The sequence below is a fragment of the Cricetulus griseus genome, chromosome 2 (assembly GCF_003668045.3).
Source record: "Cricetulus griseus strain 17A/GY chromosome 2, alternate assembly CriGri-PICRH-1.0, whole genome shotgun sequence".
In the NCBI taxonomy this organism is placed as follows: Eukaryota; Metazoa; Chordata; class Mammalia; order Rodentia; family Cricetidae; genus Cricetulus; species Cricetulus griseus.
This window is the reverse complement of record NC_048595.1, coordinates 18,702,640-18,722,513: the sequence shown is the minus strand read 5'-3', so window position 1 is coordinate 18,722,513 and position 19,874 is coordinate 18,702,640. Positions and strand designations below refer to the sequence as shown.

General features: G+C 50.8%; 1 protein-coding gene across 1 annotated transcript in view; it reads right to left on the bottom strand.

Moving 5' to 3' along the window:
• Positions 1-900: 900 nt before the first annotated feature.
• The window catches only part of Man1c1 (mannosidase alpha class 1C member 1), a 140,404-nt gene continuing 121,430 nt past the window's right edge, over positions 901-19,874 (bottom strand). Inside the window, exons 7-12 of the mRNA XM_027399656.2 lie at positions 19,184-19,277; positions 14,937-15,052; positions 8,298-8,517; positions 5,701-5,873; positions 3,760-3,875; positions 901-3,072 (exon numbers count right to left, since the gene is read on the bottom strand). Of these exons, the coding sequence (XP_027255457.1) occupies positions 2,946-3,072; positions 3,760-3,875; positions 5,701-5,873; positions 8,298-8,517; positions 14,937-15,052; positions 19,184-19,277 (846 nt within the window). The 3' untranslated portion in view covers positions 901-2,945. The remainder of the gene's footprint in view (positions 3,073-3,759; positions 3,876-5,700; positions 5,874-8,297; positions 8,518-14,936; positions 15,053-19,183; positions 19,278-19,874) is intronic.

The window sequence follows — 19,874 nt, the reverse complement described above, 5'->3', positions numbered from 1 at the left end:
TCTGGGTGCTTTGGGCTCAGCTATCCTGTTGGGGACCTAAAAAGCCACCCTGGTTCTTGTAGGACCCCTGGCTACCAAATCCTTTTTCTTTTCTTTTCTTCTTTCTTTATTCCTTCCTTTTTTCTTTTCTTCTCTTTTCTTTTCTTTCTTTCTTTCTTTTTTTTTTTTTTTTAAGAAGCAGGGTTACTTTATGTGGCTTTGATTGTCCTGGAACTCACTCTGTAGGCCAGGCTGGCCTTGAACTCACAGAGATCCACCCTCCTCTGCCTCCTGAGTGCTGGAATTAAAGGCATGTGCCACTACTGCCCAGCTGTCTTTTCTTTTTTAAGATAATGTATGTGTATGTGTGTGTGTGAGTCTGACATATGTGTGGGGGTGCCCGCAGAAGCCAGAAGGGAACAGATCCACTGTAGCTAGAGTTACAGGTGGTTGTGAGCTGGGACCTGACATGGGTGCTTGGGATCAAACTGAGTTCTCTGGAGGGCTGGAGAGATGGCCCAGGAGTTAAGAGCACTGGCTGCTCTTCCAGAGGTCCTGAGTTCAATTCCCAGTAACTACATGGGGGCTCACAGCCATCTATAATAAGATCTGGTGCCCTCTTCTGGCCTGCAGGGATATATGCATACAGAACACTGTACACATAATAAATAAATATTTTTTAAAAAATTGAGTTCTCTGGAAGAGCAGTAAGTATCCCTAACCACTGAGCTATCTCTCTCCAGACTTCTATCAGTTCCTTTGTTCCCAAGATTCCAGGAGCCACTCACTGGCAATGCAATACACACTGTTGTTGTTTAACTAAGAGCCCCCAAAGTCACAAACCCAAATGCCCAGCATCAGGGTGTTAGATGCACACAGCATGAGACGACACACGGTGGAAAACCACACAACCAGGACAAGTGCTGACATACGTGTATATTTGTTGACATGGAAAGAGGTTCACAATATATAGTTAAGCGCAAAAGCAGGTTATAAGAAAACAGTTTGCATTAGGCTGATACCATGTTTGTAAAATATATATTCTATATATTCATAGAAAAAGGTCTAGAAGAAAATATAACAGTATTCATTCCAGAGAGCGGGATAGTGGCTGTGTTTTCTTTTTAATTATCTTGGTTTTTTAATTGTCTTACAGTGTTTGTGCAGTGAGTTTGTGCGGTGAGTTTCCCTTTTCTTTTGAAGTGTGTGCTGTGGGCAGCAGGAGACCCTGTTCTGTGACACTTGATTAAAGTGTGACTGATGTTCTGAGGGCTGGGGCTCCTGGTACAGGGACTGTGTGTTGCACAGCTTTGCTCAGGAGGAGCTGGAGTGTCTGAGCCTCCGGAACAAGGAGGCAGTACATCCTGAACCACAGGGTACCAGGAGCATCTCAATGGTTGAATTTATGCTGATGGATAAGAGCCCAGAGAGGTGAGGTGACTTGCCTGGGCTCACACAATTGGGGGTGGGGGGCAGTCCTCAGGCTCAGAGCTCCAGTACTTAGATGGCCAGCTGACAAGCATAACCTGACCAAGAGGCTGGGAAAGACTCAGCATTACCTCAGCTGTGGCCAGGCTGTAAAGGGCCCTGGGCTAGAAAGGAAACCTTGGCACCTCAGTGTAGTGATGTGGACTCCTTGCTATGCAGATGGCCTCTGGGTTCATAGGGCATCAGAGGTAGGCACAAGGAGGGTGGGAAGGGGGTCTGGGTTGGCAGACCTCACCCAACTATGTCCTTTCCTGTAGCTCTTACTTAAGTTTGGGTCATGGCTTAAAAGTCACCTATTGTCCCTAACCCCTGAGCCAGGGCCTGACTATTGTTGGCTCAACCTCATGTCTCCTTGTTGGTATTTCCAATGAGCTGAAGCTATTCCGCTGACCTGGGAGTACCATCTGATCTGAGTCCCCTCACTGCAGGCCAGCGACCATCTCACCTCAGCCTTGTCCTTGGTCTGAAGTGAAGCACTTGGTCATGGCAGGTGCTCATCAAGCATAGCTGAATGACAGCAGATGAACAAAGGAAGGAGTGGCCAGGAGATCCCAGAAGCAAGGCTTACTTCTGCCTTTTTTCTGCTGTGTGACCTCAGGCAAACAGCTTCACCTCTCTGGGCTTCTTCCATTCCTTCATCTGAGAGTACAGACCCAACTCTACCTAAAGGGCTGGCCTCATACTTCCTGGATCTACTCAGGCCAATTGAAGGGAGCATTATAGAGGCGGGAATGGTTGACTAAATCACACCTCAGCTCCCACGGCTGGTGACTGTTTCTCATGACATTGGTGTAACACTTTTCCCAGGAGCCACTGGTGGGCAATGAGTTCAAATCTTATTTCTTATTCAATAAACTCCTTTATTCTACTTCACATGTTTTTCCATTACAGTAATGAAAATAGCATTAGTGATTTGTAACATCTGGAACCAAATCAAAGGGGGGGCACCTCCTCAAATGATAAAATAGGAGACATACGATAAAACAGTCAGTGTTGGGTGAGAGGCATTAAAAACAGACGGGTAAGAGTGCACGTGTGCAAACACTTAAGGTCTCTCTGAGTTAGGTGACACCATTTTAGAAGGTGCATGATTTTGAAAATTATAATCGTCATAAAATTCAAAATGGGGAAAAACACAAAATCAAGCAAAACCAACTCCCTAAACCAAGAAAGGAAGATAATCAAATACATGGGGGTGGATACGCAAACCTCCAGTCCTTTGGCCCTATGACAGCAAGTATGGGGACGCAGAAATTCCCCCGCAGAAAGGAACGTGTGGGCGCCGGGGACCACAGCCCGGGCCTGATGCTGGTGCATCACCAGCTCCTGTCTCCTCACAGAGGAAAAGAAGTCGCCTGTCCAACACATCCGTCCAGGGTCTGCCCACGATGGGCCTTCTGTCCTCAGTGCCTCTGAGAACGGTCCCGGATCCCAAGAAAGTAGAGGCATCCCTGAGACACGGGTGTGCAGTCAGTTGGTCAGTGGTGGTGCCCAGCCATGCTGGATCTGTCCGAGTGATTGACAGGCAGTGGGTGGGCTTCAGTGTTGAACACCCAGTCCTCCGATGACAGCATGTTATCTTCAGAGAACAGAAGATAGAGGTATCTGTGTGGCAGGGTGAGAGAGTGGTCAGTGTCTGGAGGACGAGGGCCACAGGACAGGACGCCCACCCACACCTTCCAGGGCTGGTGCTGAGGAAGCACAGGGATTCGGAGCTCTGGGGTCAGAAGATCTGATTAATCCCGGCCCGCACCCATGGCTTCATTTCCCTGACTGCCCTGCTGTGAATCCTGCAGACTTGGCCCTCCTCTCGCTCTTCGTCAGGCGGCCCAGGGTCTGCACCTGCACAGACTCCTGGTTCCCAAGCTACAGTTAAATTCCTGCAGCAGTGACACAGCCAGGCTCTGGGGACCCCAGCTTCCGGTGTGGACCCTAACTGGAAGGGACTATTAGTGCAAGAAGAGTAGGGCAGTGGACTACACCCAAAGCAGGCAGGAGACTGCCACGCACTCCAAGCTGGCCTGCAGAGGTCACAGGGGCACAGCCCCAGTGGTGCTCAGTATCAATGTCACGTGGAAGGTGACTATTTTGAAGAGCTGAGTGGCAAAGGACCAGGTGAAGGGGTTTGCGCAACTACCTCTGTGGTCGGTGCTGGGGCTCTTGAGGAAAAATTAGGCCTCGCCAGAGCTCAGCCTGCTGTGTAGCCCTGTGGACCCTAAGCCTCCACCCCACATGGGCTTCCTCTCTGTGACTCCTGAGCCACTGGCCTGACCCAGGAACAGCTGTACTCACTTCAGCGTCTCAGCCAGGAAGAAGCTTTGCTGCCTGTTGTCGTGGTTGGGGTTGATGCTATATACATCCTGGATCCCTGAGAAGCCAGCTTCTGTTCGGCAGTATTTCTCCAGGGCCTGGGGGAAGGGAGCAGCCTTAGTATGGGGAGGAATGCCTTGTGGCTGGAGCTCAACAACACAGATTCCAACCCCTGGCTATCCATCTGGGAGTCCAGGCCGGGTCCTTCTTCCTGGATCAGCCTGCCCAGATTACCCTGGCCCACTCTGAGTTTCCCTGATGCTTTCTCAAGCAGCGGAGCAATTCCCTGGTCCGAGTCTAACCCAGGCTTCTCCACCTTCCAGGGACCTGGGTGACCAGGTGATCGACACTTTCACCACAGAGATGATGAGGTCAAGAAAGAACGGTTGCCGGGAGTCTGCAGGGGTCACTGGGATCCAGAGAGCAGACTCGGAAGCCTGGGGCTGAGGCCTCTGTGTCAGGATGGATGTGTGGGTCCTGTACCACACAGGAATGCAGTTTTGTACATCGTAGGGTCTGTGGGCCAGGCACCCTGCTCTGGATGACAGGCCACCTGCCATGGCTGCAGTCACAAAAGGCAAAATGGATCTTTTCCCTTTCCCTGCCACTTAGAAATCTGATTGCAAGAGCATATTATGGTCTACTTATAAACTGTGTGGTGTGGGGCTTTCCCCTTTCTCAAAATCCTCTAACAGGGCAATCCCCTCTGTCTGTGTGGTTAAACTCCTATCAGAATTCTAGCTTGCCTCAGTGACCTCTTGATCCCAACCTTATATAGGGTGCTGTGACTCAGACAGCGGGAGGCAGCAGGTGCATTGCCTTTGGGGCCCCCGCCGTGCTTGCTGCTGCTGCTGCTGTCTATATCCACCACTGGCTCTGGGGATGCACATGTGCACAAAGCATTCGGCCTTTGAAGGTCAAAAGCCAGGGCTCCAGGGAAGCAGTGCCCCACCCTGAGTGTGCACAAGGAGAGCCTGTCCCCAAAGCAGGTGACTCCTTGTTGGCATGAGCACAGGGGCTTGTGGGAAGACAGACAGAGAAGGTAGCACCCATTAGAGAATTTTCTGGAAGCACTACCCTCGTCTTTGCCAGCTACCCCGATATGGTGGTTTGAATAAGAATGGCCCCCACAGGCTCACATATTTGAATGCTTAGTCCCAAGGAGTAGGACTCTTTGAGAAGGGTTAGGAGGTGTTGGCCTTGTTGGAGTGGGTGTGGCCTTGTTAGAGGAGTGTGTCACTGGGGGTGGACTTGGAGGTTTTAAGAGCCTATTCCAGGCCCAGTCTCTCTCTCTCTCTCTCTCTCTCTCTCTCTCTCTCTCTCTCTCTCTCTCTTTCTCTCCCTCCCTCCCTCCCTCTCTCTCTGGTTCAGGATGTAGCTTTCAATTACTTCTCTAGCATCATTCCAGCAGCCATGCTTCCTTCCACGATAATCATGGACCAAACCTCTGAAACTGTAAGCCAGCCCCAAGTAAATGCTTTCTCTTATAAGAGTTGCCCTGGTCATGGTGTCTCTTCACAGCTGTAGAGCAGTGACTAAGACACTCTAGGAGGGCCAGGTTTCTAACTAGTGCTTGGAATGGAGGGAAGACCAGGGGTTTTGGGGGTGGCTAGAGACTGAGCAGGGTAAGCTGCTGGCTGACAGCTGGACTTGTTTCAAAGGAGGTATTTCAAGCTCTGGGGCCAGGGCATAGAAGCTAGATGGTACTAGGGGTGGCCGCCAGACTTGTCCCCAAGGTCACAGACACTTGTGCCCTCCTTAGTAACTTCAGCTTTGCCTCGGGGAGGCTTTCCCAGAGCTGTGCTCTTGGCTCCATAGCCTCTTGAACAACCATCCTATCCCTTGGCCAAAGGACAGCCCGGCTGGCTTCCTATAGTTGCTGAGCCAGTGGCTTCCCAGGGACCCCTGCTGCCCGGCACTCACCATCACCACCTCCCAGCCCCACTGTCTGTAGATGGGGTCATGTGTCTGCCGCCATAGGTACATGTAGCTCTCCACCACCTCAGGCCGCAGGATGTAGTAGCTCTCGCTCAGCTGTGTGGCCACTGCCTCTCGGCCGAAGTTGAACCAGAAGGCCTCAGGCCCTAGCTTGGTGTCTGTGGGGACAGATCAGCAAGAATCATCAGAACCCTTACTTCCTGCTCCTGTGGGCCCTGTCTAAGCCACACCTGGATGCCTAGCGGGCCAGGGCCGAATGCTGGCATGGGGTAGGCCTACCAATTGCCTCTTGGGGCTGCACCAAGCTGGCACCGCCTCCACAGCCTCAAGTTTGTTGAAGCTTGAAGAATTCAGCAGGCTAGCTAGGTGTGGTGGCACACGCCTATAATCGCAGCACTCAGGGGCAGAAGCAAGCGGATCTCTCTGATTTTGAGGCCAGTCTGGGTCTCCATAATGAGTTACAGGCAAATGAGGGCTACATTTTAGACCCTGATTCAACCCTCTCCCCACAAAAAGGTTGGGGTTGTAGGCCTTCCCAGATCCTTTGTTGTCCTATGTGCCACCAGTGCCTCCATCCCTGTCACACATCCACCACCACCACCACCTGAGAGAACACTGAGCAGAACTACGGGAGGGTCAGGGTTGGTTATTGACAACTTGTCTCAAATCTAGACAAAGCAGGGGTGATGGATCTTAATTGAAAAACTGTGTCTATAAGGTTGGCCTGGAGGCAAGCCTGTGGGGTATTAAACTGATTGGTGGTTGATGTGGGAGGGCCCAGCCCAAGGTGGGCAGTGCCATCCCCAGACAGGTAGTCCTGGGGTGTATAAGCAAGCTGAACAAGCCTTGGGAAGAAGCCAGTAAGTGGCGTTCCTCCATGGTCTGTGCTCCGGTTCTGCCTCCAGGTTTCTGCCCTGACTTCCCTCAGTGATGGGGCATGACCCAAGAGCTGTAAGACGAAATAAATTCCTCATCAGGTTGCTTTTGTTCATGGTGTTTTAGGTTCAGGAGAAACCCGAACCAAGGCAGGAGCCTGGGGAAAGCACCTGCCTTGGCCGAGGGCAAGCGCTTGCCTTGATGGGGGTCCAGGTTTTGTGTGGGGGCTGTCTGCTGCCATTTTGTTTTCTGCAGAACCAAAATTGTAAAGAACAGCACCACCACCATTTGTGATTTCAAGGGCTCCACTGGGTGCCTTATATGATCACAGTCCTTCATGCTTCTCTGTGTTTTTGCTAAGGGCGAGTCTTCTCTACACATATGGAAACAGGATCGGAGAGGCTAAGCATTTTGTTCAAGACCACACAGTGAGTCATGGACTGTGTATGTCCTCTCCTGCTTGGCCTTGGCACCCATGAGGCCCTGGGGTGGGAGCCTTTTGGCACTTTGGAGGCTTATCGCCTCAGAAGAAGGGTCAGCTAGGCTCAGCCTCTTCGCCCTGACCCCTCACTCAGCCTTTTCAAATGGCACCAAGGCTCTGTCACTGGGAAATAGTGCTTTTGCCAAGTTCCTAATGGGGTGAGGGAGGCAGTGGCTGTACAGCCGGCAGCGGGTGAGCCAGGCTGGTTGGGACAATATGCTCGATTAAGCGGCTGTCTTTTACAGCCCTGGATGATTGTCCCGACAAACAGCTCTTTATTATTCCTGAGATTTCCCATTTGTTTATGGCCCTGGCCCAGCGAGTGCCGGAAAAGAATGGGAGGCCCGATTTCAGGCCCAGCACGAAAGTGACTTCCCAGGGCCCACTTGGAACCAGCTCCAGCCCGGGGAAGCATCAAAGCCTCCTCTCCTCTTGCAGGGCTGCTTGGACGCTGGCTCGTGGACCTGGCATGGCTCTGGCAGCTGCACACTGCTCTCCCCATTGGACACAGGAGAAAACGGAGGCTCAGAGCACACTGGAGTCTCTCATCCACCCAAGGCTAGGACTGTGGTTCCGAGAGGCAGCTCCTGAGGCTGGGAAGTACATTTTTAGAGGGGCACAATGTGGTGTGTGTGTGTGTGTGTGTGTGTGTGTGTGTGTGTGTGTGTGTATGTGTGTGTGTGTCTCAGGGTCTGGTTCTCAGCTAGGCTCAGCCACTCACATTCGGAGGAACTTTCCCTAAGTTGGTTCCCCTTCTCTGGGCTGACTGTTTCACCAAGTATAAAAATGAGGCTTGCAGCTCACACCACTAGACTGACTATTTGACGGCTTTGGTAAGTGCCAGGTGTGTGGAAACAGATCTTAAACTTGTCGGTGGTCTTGAATCAAAGCGCCGTCTGACATGGGGTGAGAGTCCCATGAGTACAAAGGGCAGGCAGAGGTACCCTGCAGGCAGGGGATTTGTAGGGCTCAGCTGTTAATCTGCCACGGGTGGCCTCAGTTTCTCCATTTGTGCAGGGGTGGGGTGGGGGTAGGGGGTATGTCAGTAGTGACACCTCTCAGTGCTGGACATGACACAATCAAAGGCAAGACTGCACGCCTCACACTCAGATTCTAGTAACTTCCCAGGGGAGCTTCCCACACCTCCATTGCTCTGCTGCTATGGTAAGTGCTTCCTGGTGTCTGGCCTGGGTATCGGCTGCTACCTTTTCCTCTGCAGGGTTACCTGAGCGGTCATAGGACTCATGGCATGTTCTGGTGATCTGGGCTGCAAGCTCTCGGTAGTAGGCCCTCTTCTCTTTCTTGGCATCCTCGGCACCAAGGGCAATCATGCCCCCTGCGAAGCAGGCCAGGTGTCCCATCTTGTGATCCAGAACGCCCCCTCGCCACTCAGCAATGTAGGTCAGACCCCCAGGAGAGACATTCACCAAATGAGTCTCTATGGCCTGAGAGTGGGGAGGACCGCACAGGGCGGGAAAGGAGAGAATTGAAGACACAAGTGAGCCACAAGGAAACTGGCAGGGTTTCTCTGCAGAGTCCTGTAGTGGGAGGTCCTTCTGGGAGCTAGGATGTAACACAGGCCTTTTAAATCTACATTTTGTGGCTGGAGACATGGTTCGGAGGTTAAGAGCACTGGCTGCTCTTCTAGAATCCCTAGGTCCATTCCCAGAACTCACATGGCCTCTGCAGGCTCTGCATGCACATGGTACACAGACACACCATACACGTAAAATAAAAATAACAAACAAGAAAAAAATTAAAGGTTAAAGGAAAATCAGTGTTTTAAAGAACACTTAAACAGTCTTTACACTGGGGACCAGTGAGATGGCTCGCAGGTAAAAAAGCCTGCTGTGCAAACTGGTCCACCTGAGTCAGGTTCCCAGATCCAACAGTAATCACAGTGAATAAAATAAAGATTAATGAAGCTGTTTCTCCACTACAGCCTGTGTTAGAAGGGCTTGGCCCGAAGGTTGCTGGCCTGTATGGGCTCCATACTGGAGTTCCCAGCCTTCCTGTGGCTAAGCATCTTTGTGGGAGGGAGGCCCTGTGTCTCATCAGAAAGTGATCTTCACCTCTGTCCAGGGCTTCAGCAGTGCTTTCTCCCTGCGTGCTGGGCGTGGGAGGATCTGCTCACCCTCATCGCCCACGGGAGCTCCGCTCCTTCTGCTAGCGCTGCAGGCTCTCGTTAGTAGAAAGGGGCTCCTGAGAACTGACTCATGATGTTGGAGTGCCTTCTGCCAAAAGTCCCAGGAACTCTGAAGCTGGGTGCTGTCTACACGGCCCAGAGCTGGCCTCCATAGGCCTGTGAGTCCTGGTTTTAGCTGAAGACCCATGGAAACATTACTGGTCCTCTGCCTCCATTCCCAGTGCTCACCAATCCATTCTTTTTTAAAAAAAAAAAATTATGTATTTTTTAAGTATGAGTGCTCTGTCTGCATGTATGCCTGCTTGTCAGAAGAGGGCATCAGTTCCCATTGTAGATGGTTGTGAGCCACCATGTGGTTTCTGGGAATTGAACTCAGAACCTCTGGAAGAGCAGCCAGTGCTCTTAACTGCTGAGCCATCTCTCCAGCCCCACAACCTACTCTTAAATGAATTGGGCCACATTATTGGCCTTTGTGCAATCACAATAGACTCTTGGTACCATTGGAAGAAGGCCCCACTAGGCCTTAAAGGCACCCTGATCCAGACCCCAAGGAGTGACTGGTTTTCTAGACTGATTCCCCGGCACACATTCTGTAGTTCAAATCTCTTTTCTATCAGTCTGCTGTGTGGCATTGGGCAGGTTCCATGCTCTCTCTGTCAGCTTTGTCTCTTTGCATCGGAGTCTCCAACAAATGCTGCCATGAGTCCTCTGCAGTCCGTCTCCTGCCCTCTACTCACATCCCTTCCCAGCCTCACTGGCCTTTCCCCATTCATGCTCACCCCGGTTTGGATATCCCAAGAGGGCTGGAGTCTTTTTTGGGCCAAGGGCTGGGAACACAGAAGCACTGTGGATGGGCCTAGCTCTGGGTGCAGAGGTCTCTGTCAAATGCACGTAGGAATGACTGTGATCAGCAGTCAGGAAGAGATAAACTGAGGGTATGAGATGAAAGTATGGATGCTCTGCTTTGCTGAAGAGGTCAGAGAAGGCTCTCGCCTCTGGCTGTGTATACCCCTCCCTGTATTCTGAGCCCTGGAAGGCCTTTTCTAGCAGGCTGTGGTTCTTGGAGGGGTCAGCCCTCTTAGGACACTTCCTGGCTCTTGGAGCATGATCACATTCAGTGATTTTATCCCTGTATCTGAGTGTGGCTTGACACAGCCATCAGCCACCAGCCAGGACCTGGCACATGAAGATGGTATTGGCTTCAGGATCTGTTTTTCCTTTTCCTTGCCTGTCAGAACCAGGGCTGGGGGTCTGACTTCGGGACCCTTGCTGAGTGGCAGATGGAAAGGGATTGATGAGGTGCCTTGCTTAGGGTACCAGCTCCATGTGGGGGAGCGTGCTGAGGCCTGGAGTGCCACCAGCTGCTAGGCGGGGCTGCTCCAGGCTTAGCACTGGCTCCTGGGGAGAGTGGGGTCCCAGCAGCTGGTCTTTTAAGAGTCATTGCAGGGGGCAGGCATCTGGGCAACTTCAGGGGGTGGGCATCGGGGTGAATCCAGGGCCCCAAAACCTACCTATGTGTTGGATGTGATAAAACAGACATATGGGGAGATGCCAGGATGCCATGCCACAGGGCTGGGAAACAACACCTTCTAGACTTCCTCCCACAGGCTGGGTGAGTCCCAGGCTGAGGAACAGCCTCTCTGAGGAAACTACGGATTGGTGTCTCTCACTCCGATAAAGACAAGTAGAGGTGGAGATAGAAGCCAGGTGGAGCTAGAAGCCAGGTGGGCATAGAAGCCAGGCTTCATTCTGTGTGTGTTCATATGTGCATGTGTATGTATGCTCTGGTGCATGTGTGGGCATGTTTATAATGTGTGCACATATATGTGGAGGCCAGAGGTGAGCCATAGGTATTTCTCAAGAGCTGTCCACCTTGGTTTTTGGGGATCTTGGGCTTGCTGATTAGACTATCTGGTCAGAGAGACCACTCAGGACTCTCATCTCTGCCTCCCCAGCCCTGAGATTACAAGTGCGTGCCACCATGCTGGGCTCTTTATGTGGGTTCTGGGGAGGAACTCTGGTCCTCACCCTGTGCAGCAAGCACTTTACAGACAGAACCATCTGCTTAGCCCAGACTAAAGCCTAAAGCCACAGACACGGTACGGAGGGGCTGAGTTTGCTTCGGGGGAGGTCTGGATGCCTTTGAGCTGCTTCCCTCTTTTCTGGAGACTCACTTTGCTCATCCATAGAATGGGAATGCAAGCTCACACACAGGATGGTGATGAGGCTGAAGGAGAGGGCATTGTGACCTGGCTTGGTGGCTGTCCCAGCCAGTTCCTTCCTATGCCTGTTGGGAAGTGCACCTGAGTCCTCTTACAGGGACCCAAGTGACTTGTAACCAGCCAATGAAGGCACGAACTGCAAGGCTAGCATCAGGCAGGCCCCTAATCCTGCCTTGGTTTTTGCTGTGGTGTGACTAGGTCTTTTTGAGTCTTGGTTTCATTAACTTTAAGGTGGATCTAATACAGGGACCTAGTAGGAGATCACAGCTACGAGGCCCTCCTTGGTTTCCTTATGTGCCCTCCTTTTATGAGTCTCAAGGGCATGTCTATGGGGTGTCCCAAACCCACCCACACATCCCAACTGGACCCAGGTTGAGCCTGCAGGTTCCCTTGCTCACACACGGATCGCTGGGAAGCTCCACAGAACCATCCTTGGGCCACCCCAGAGGTTCTGGCACCATTTTTAGGGTACAGCCTTAGAAGAGGTCTGAGTCCCCTAAGTGATTCCAACATGCCGGCAAGGCTGGGAACCACTAGAATATTTTTCAAAGCCCCAGTCCTGACAGAGGCCTGCCCTTCACTCAGGGTCTGCGGCCCCAGGCTCCTTACAGAAGATCAAATGTGGGAGCAAGTTTTCTCTACTCAGCCATGCTTTCTGAGGCTCCCAGACTGCTTAATAATTCATGGCCATCTCTCCCCTTGAAGCTACAGTCACAGTGTGCCCTAAGGGCTGGAAGGCAGTGCACTTGTTAACTTCATGTTTACTCTGTGGAGAGCTGCAGGAAGAGAAGAAAGTTATCCTCCTACAGGGGACACTGGCCAAATCCAAGGGCAGACAGGGCCAGGATGGAGTGAGCTGAGCTGCACTGCTTCATGACAGGGCTTGGCACCAGGGAGCCAGGCAGAGTCCATAGCTTAAGAGGTCCATGGCTCCAGCAGTCTGTTGCAGTGTGTTTCTGTAAGCACTACCGCTTCCAGGCAGACTCACGCCATCAAACAATGCTTAGAGACCATCCATCCACCCAGGCATGCATCTAACCAACTGTGCACACCAGTCTACCCTCCCCCAATATATCCATCTCCCTGCTCATATTAATTCACCCATCTCCCATTCATCTCTTCATCAATCCAGCCATCTACCCATCTATCCATTCATACCTAAATCCACCCATCTACCCATCAACTCACTCATGCATGGATCCATCCATTCCACTGTTCACGTCAAGCTGCAGGCCCAGCCACCCATCTACTCAGCTATCCATCAGTCCATCTCTCTGTCCACCCATCCACCCACCAACTCACCCACCCAGCTACTCATCAATTCACGGGTCCATCTCTCTATCCACCCATCCACCCACTAACTCACTCATGCATCTGTTTGACTGTGTGAAGTGTTCACATCAATCCACTCCTGCATCCACCCACTCATGTATCTATCAGGCCAACCATCCATTTGTCCGTCCCGTCATCTATTCATTGGCTGCCCATACCAATCTACCCATCCACTCATATTCCCATCTGTCCATCTCTCCACCCAACCTCCTCTCCACCCAACTGTTCACATTTCTATCTACCCACTCATCTACCCATCTACCCGTCTTCCTGTCCACCCATCTATCTAGCTATCCAACTGTTTATATCAATCTGCCAGCTCACCCATCCATCCCTCAATCTCTCGATGGAGCTGTTCCCGTCTATCCACCCCCACACCCACGCATCCATCCATCCAACCACCCACTCGTCTTTCTTATCTATCACTCAGCACCTACTTGTTCATATAACAGCTACTGTGTGTCTACCATTGCCAGTCTGTCTCAGGAGTGAGGCTTATGGGGTTAACAAGGATACAGGATTGTCAGTGAGAGAACACATAGTGTATTTGGGAAAGACCAGCGAGGATTAAGTCAGCAAATGTTTGTAAGCATTCATTTCTGGTTCTGTTACAAATGAAGAAGAGAATAAATAAGCCTGGGCATGTGATAGGCTGGGAAAGTCATTCTGGCACTATATGAGAGAAGAGTTGGTCAGTCTAAAGGACCTGGCTTTTGAATGGCATTCTGGGTAGAGGGGTCGGCACATACAAAAGTCCTGAGGTGGAAACAGCCTGATGCACCTGAGGAAGCAGAGGGGCAAGAGCGAAGTGAAACAGCCCAAATGATTGACAGGGTCCCCATCAGGCAGGACCCAGTGGGCAAAGGATTCACTCCAAGGGTTAGGGGAGATGAGATGGAGAGGAGAGGAGCAACCCCTCCAGCCCCATGGCTGCTGTGTGCAGAACTGATTTAGAGGCAGGGCAGAGGGGAACAAGCTTACTTTAAAGGATCCAAGGTAGTATTCCAGAGAAAGGCAATGGGACAAGGAATCCAACTAACTTCATGGGGAAACTGATGCCAAGAGTCTTCTCTATGCTTTTTCTTATAAATTATCTACAGATTTATTATTATTATTATTATTATTATTATTATTATTATTATTATTATTAATTTTGTTTTTTGAGACAGGGTTTCTCTGTGTAACAGCTCTGGTTGTCCTGGAACTCACTTTGTAGACCATGCTGGCCTCAAACCCACAGAGATCCATCCACCTGCCTCAGCCTCTTGAGTGCTGGGATTAAAGGTGTGCACCACCACTGTCCGGCTAGATTTATTATTTTTACTTTATGAGTGTTTTACCCGTATGTATGTCTGTGCACCATGTGGGGGCCAGTGCCCAGGGAGGTCAGAAGATGGCATTATATCTCCTAGAACTAGAGCTACAGGCAGTTGTGAGCCACCATGTGGGTACTGGGAGGTGAACCCAGATCCTCTGGAAGAGCAGCCAGTGCCCTTAATCACTGAGCCATCTCTGCAGCTCCTGCCATGTGCTTTTCCACCAATTGGGTTCAAAGGCATTTACAGCTCCAGCTGGCCCGAGTTCTGAATATTCCTCTTTGGAGGGACCCACTCTTTACTCCACACCCCATGAAGAGACCAGCAGCGAGCAGCACTAACTCTGCTAGTTCAGTGCTGTGTGGCCTTGGGCAAGTGTCCTCCTCTCTCTGGACCTCAGCTTGTGTTCACACGGAGAGAACAAGCAGAAGGGCATGTTCCACACATCTCAGATGCTACCCTCTCTCTCATGAAGTGTCACCTCTGGTTTACAGAATGACAGCTGACGATCTCGCTTTGGAGCCCCAAGGGCTCCTGGCTGCCATTTGGGCTTTGACACATTAGCTGAAGTCCAGAGACTGTTGGAGGAGGGCTTAAACTAAGCTTTCTCAATCAGACTGTCACTTCCTATGAGACCTCGGACAAATGGCTTGACCTGCCTGAGCCGGGGCTTCTGAGCATGGGGGAGGAACACACCGATGTCTCCAGAATCTGGGGAGGTATTGTGTGAAATGTGGCTGGGGACATCTTCCCTGTTGCTCCTTGCTCATTCTGTGGCCTCTCCCAGCACGCAGGGCCCTGAGGACTGGTGGCTGCCCACACAGTAGACAGCTGGAAACTTCGCTTACCTCCAAGGCTTTGTAGTACATATTTTTAGCCTCCGTATCTGTTTTGGCGGACATCAACCAGGACTTGATCAAATATTCATAAAAACTGTCCCCAAGTCCTCCAACTGAGACATGATCTGCAAGAAAAAGATGACAAAAAGAATTAGCACACTTATCATTGGCTAGGCTCAAATGCCGAACCTCTGTGACCCGAGCTGGGCTTGCGCTGGAGCCAGCATCTGGTCAGCTGCCACCCAATCCAACTTGGGTGGGCTGAAGGGACCCAAGCAGGAACAGGGGATCTTGAGCCAAGCGTCCTGTATCCTTGCACAGGGTCCTCAGGGCCACAGTCTATCTGGCCTTAGCAGGATGATGACAAAGACCCTGGTTATTAATTGTGAAGGGCTGATTTTCTTTTAAAAATCACTTGAGATTTAAAAATAAATGAAGAACGATTATTCTGTATTGAAGCTATTGGAATGGAAATCCAAGGAGGGCAGCCACGCCTTGGGCTCCTCCCCAGTGGCTTTGCAGGCTCATGCATGCAGTTTGGAGTTCCTCTTAGTCTGCGTTTTCCTTTTCTATTACAAAGTTATAACTTAATAAGATACTGGGAAATACATATGAGTGTATATGTATATACATATGCGTGTGTGTGTGTGTGCATGCGTATGTGTGTCTCTGTGTGTGCCTGAGTGCGTGGTGTGTGTGTGTGTGTGTGTGTATCTTTATTTGGTGGCAGACCATTCACAGGTATGATTCCTGTCTGGAGAACCCAGCAGTGAATGCTGGCCCTTCATGAAAGGCTGGGGAAGAGGAGTAAGAGCAAGTTACAGGTCAGACTGCAGTCACAGAGCACCCTTGGAAATCTTAGTTCATTTGTGCAGATCAAGGTGATGGGGGCTGTGCTGCAGTGGTGTGGCTTGTTTGTGTGGTATGTACAGTACACACACATACACACACACACACACACACACACACACACACACACACACGGTGTTTGTGTGTATGCATGGATCTGTGTGGTATACGTTTATTGTGTGTATGTGTGTGGTGTGATGTTTGTGTAGGTCTGTGTGATGTGTTTGTGTGTATGTGTGTGATGTGTGTTTTGGCTGTGTTTATGTACAAGTCTGTGTGGCGTATGTTTGTTTATATGTGTGAGTCTGTGGTGTATATCTGAGTGTAAGGTGTGTTTGTGTATGTCTGTGTGGCATATGTCTACATATATGTATGTATCTGGTGTGGGTGTATGTGTTTGGTATATTTGTGTATATGTGTGTGACTTTGTGGTATGTATGTGGTGTGTTTGTATATATGCATGTGTCTGTGTGGTATATGTTTGTGTGCATGTGTGTGGTATGTACATGTGGTGTGTTTGTGTATATGTGTATGTGGGGTGGCATATGTCCATGTGTGTGTGTGTGTTTATGTAGATCTGTATGGTTTATGTCTTTGGGTCTGGTATGTGTATGTGTGCGGTGTGTTTGTGCATATGCATGGGTCCATGTGGCATATGTCTGTGTATGTGTGTGTTTGTGTATTTTGTGGGTCCGTGTGTATGTATGTGTGTGTGAGTTTGTATATATTTGTGAGTCCATGTGGCGTGTGTGTGTGTGTGTGTGTGTGTGTGTGTGTGTGTGTGTGTGTTTGGAGCCAGTGGCTTATCCTGAGCATAGTCTACCCTGCAGACGGGGTTGGGTTTCCTGAGAGGCTGAAGCCAGGTTTGAGGATAGTGGGAAATAGACAGGAGCAGAGGCTGGGTGACTTGAGCTATGGCCCTAACTCTTTCCCTCTTCACCTGTCATTTCTGTGGTTGCAAATGATGTCAGTAGCTGTCCTGAGCCTGTTGCCTCTGGGAATCCATCACATCAAAGAAACCAACAAAGTCCAGAGAACCTCAGATGAACAGGGGCAGAAGGCAGGAGGAGGCAGCCCTGATGGGCCCAGCAGGCCCAGCCTTCCCTCTACTCTCCAGCAGGCCATGGACTCATCTGATATTATCATGAAATAGTCTCATATACGTGACTGACTGCCCACATCCGAGGTCCCAGCAGCAACTTGGAAAGAAACCGATTCCCTGTGTGGTGGGAGAGGTGATGACAGCAAGCCGCTTCTTGGGCCTCTTCAGGGGCTTGCTGCACCATGCCAGGCTGCCAGGCCCCACTCCAAGCTGCCATAGTTCTTAAGCCCTTGTCGCCAATGGTCATAACCTGTAATTTGAGTCTCTGTTCCCTCTTTCGACATGTGTTTTGGTTGAGAATTTCATGTTTCTGTGATTTTTAAGAAGAGGCTGTGTGTGGTGAGGGCATCATGACGAAACTCTTGGGTGGAATTCCCTGGGCCTCTGGGCCTGCTGAGGGAGAGGCTCGGCTGGGGAGGAAAAGCCTCGGAAGATGCTATGTGGAGTCTCTGGAGGCCAGTCAGGCCCTGCCTGGATCACTTTCTTTTGGGATGATCTAGATCACATTTGGAGGACCCCTGCAGCCTTAGCCTTGACTGCTATTCACAAGTACCTTCCTATTGGTATAGAATGAATTCACCCAATTCTCTTTTTTCACCAGAAACCAAGACTTGGGACTGAAAGGGGCTGTGGTGTAGTTCAATTGGGAGACAGACAGACAGGCACACATGCGTGCGCACGCGCACGCGCGCGCGCACACACACACACACACACACACACACACACACACATGAGCGCACACAAGGATGTAGCACAAGTAGAAGGCAGACACATCCAGGAGGATACAAACAACTGGAAGACAGACAGACAGACCACACACCAGTTCCTGCTGAGTGACCATATGGCTGAGCCTTAGAGACAAGGCCAGAGTCGAGCAGCAGTTTGCCTCTAGCAGAGCCTGGCCCCTCCATCGTGAGCACAGCAGGGAGACGAGTCAAGCCTGCTTCTCAGTCTGTGTCATTGGGTGGGACTTGGGAATTATGCCCACAGGAAACTGGCAGCTGTGTGTCTGAAAAGTTGTTAGGTGTGGTGCTGCGCACTTGTCATCTCAGCACTTGGGATGCAGAGGAAGGAGGATCAAGAGTTCAAGGCCAGCCTTGGCTACCTAATAAGTTTGAGGCAACCTGAGCTACCTGAAGACCTTATCTCAAATAAAACGTCTTTAAGCAGCTGGTCATGGTGGCACACACCTTTAATTCTAGCACTCTGGAAACAGAGTTGGGCAGAGCTCTGAGTTTGAGACCAGCCTGATCTACAAGTGAGTTCTGGGACAGCCAGGTTTAAATTCTTAAACAAACAAAAAGCTGAAACCCCCAGGACTGATTCAGGTAAGTTTAAGGTACAGTGGGGAGAGAGTGTCAGGTCACTGCCTAGTTTGTCCTTGCCTAAAATTTTGTCTAAATCAAAACTAGAAGTGGAAAGCCAGATCAAAGTGACTAGGGGATGTCACAGGGTCATCCCTGTAGTCACTGCTGAGTGACAGCTCTAAGTGGGACATTCCTTCCAGTCTGGGGACACAGAGGAGGGTGCAGAGGTGCTGTGAGAGGTGGGTGCTGTGGCAGTTTGAATGCCGGGGCTTAGAAATGGCCCAGCAATTAAGAACACTGGCTGTTCCTCTAGAGGGCCCGGGTTCAATCCCCAGCATCCACACGGGACCTCATAACTGTCTGTAACTCCAGTTCCAGGGGATCCATGATGCCAGACATGCATGTTGTGTACATATATATGTGCAGAGGCCAAATACCCATACACATAAAATAAATATATATATATTTTTTAAAAAGAATAGGAATGACTTCCATAGATTCATGTGTTTGAGTGCTTGGTCCATGAGGAGTGACATTATAGGAGGCGTGACCTTGTTGGAGTAGGTGTGGCCTTGCTGTAGGAAGGATGCCATTGTAAAGGCAGGCTGTGAGGTCTCATTTATGCTCTCGCTTTGCCAGGTGTGGTACACGGCTTCTTCATGCTGCCTGCAGATCCAGATTAGAACTCTCATCTCCTCCAGCACCATGTCTGCCTATATGCTGCCACGCTTCTCGCCATGATGATAATGAACCAAACCTCTGAAACTATAAGCCAGCTCCAATTAAAGGTTTTCCTTGATAGGAGTGGCCATGGTGTCTCTTCACAGCAACTGGAGCTCTAACTAAGACAGACGCTAGGAATGTTGGAAGGAATCGGATATCCAGGCTGGTGAACTCAGGAGCTGGTGCTTGTCCCTGGCTCTCAGCCAGTGCCCACTTGGGCTCAAGAAGCCTGAATGGGAACCCATGGGATGAGGAGCAGTGATGGCAGTACTCACGCTGCACCCAGTTCCCGCTCACTGGGCTGAGGAAGTTGGGGTAGAGGCCGAAGGGCTTGTCAATCTTCCTGAGGACCTTGCGGATGTTTTTGACCTGTGAGAAACACCAGGCACGGTCACTTCCCGAAGAAGCTGCTCTTTCCCCACCCATGAGGATCCAGTGAATTGGTTCAGCACGTGGGGGTTAAAGCTTTCTGATGTGTGTTTGGTGGAGGAGGAGGGGAGATGGTGAAAGAACCACAGGTTCTGTGCCCACACGCAGAGCATGGTGGGATGGGGCTGAGTGGGGCCTGACCCACTCTCTGCTGACTGCTTCTGCGTGGGACAGTCCTATCCTAGGCTGCCTGCCTAGGTGGGGGGTTTCAGATCAGTGGCAGTAGCTATTTTGCTTTGTTGTTGTTTGAGACAGGTTTCTCTGTGCAGTCCTGCTGTCCTAGAACTCGCTTTGTAGACTAAGCTGGCCTCTAACTGACAGAGATCCGCCTGTCTCTGCTTCCCAAGCCATTGAGTTCAATACAAACCTGGAGGGTATGCATGATGTGACACTAGTTGAGGCTTGGCTTGCAGCCCTGGGGACTGCACATGTTGAGAGATGCAACTGAGAACCTTTTCTAGATGCCTGCTAGAAATGGACCCTCTGGGAGAGCAAGTCCCCAGGACCATACTGCCGCCTGCTCATGGAATAATTGGC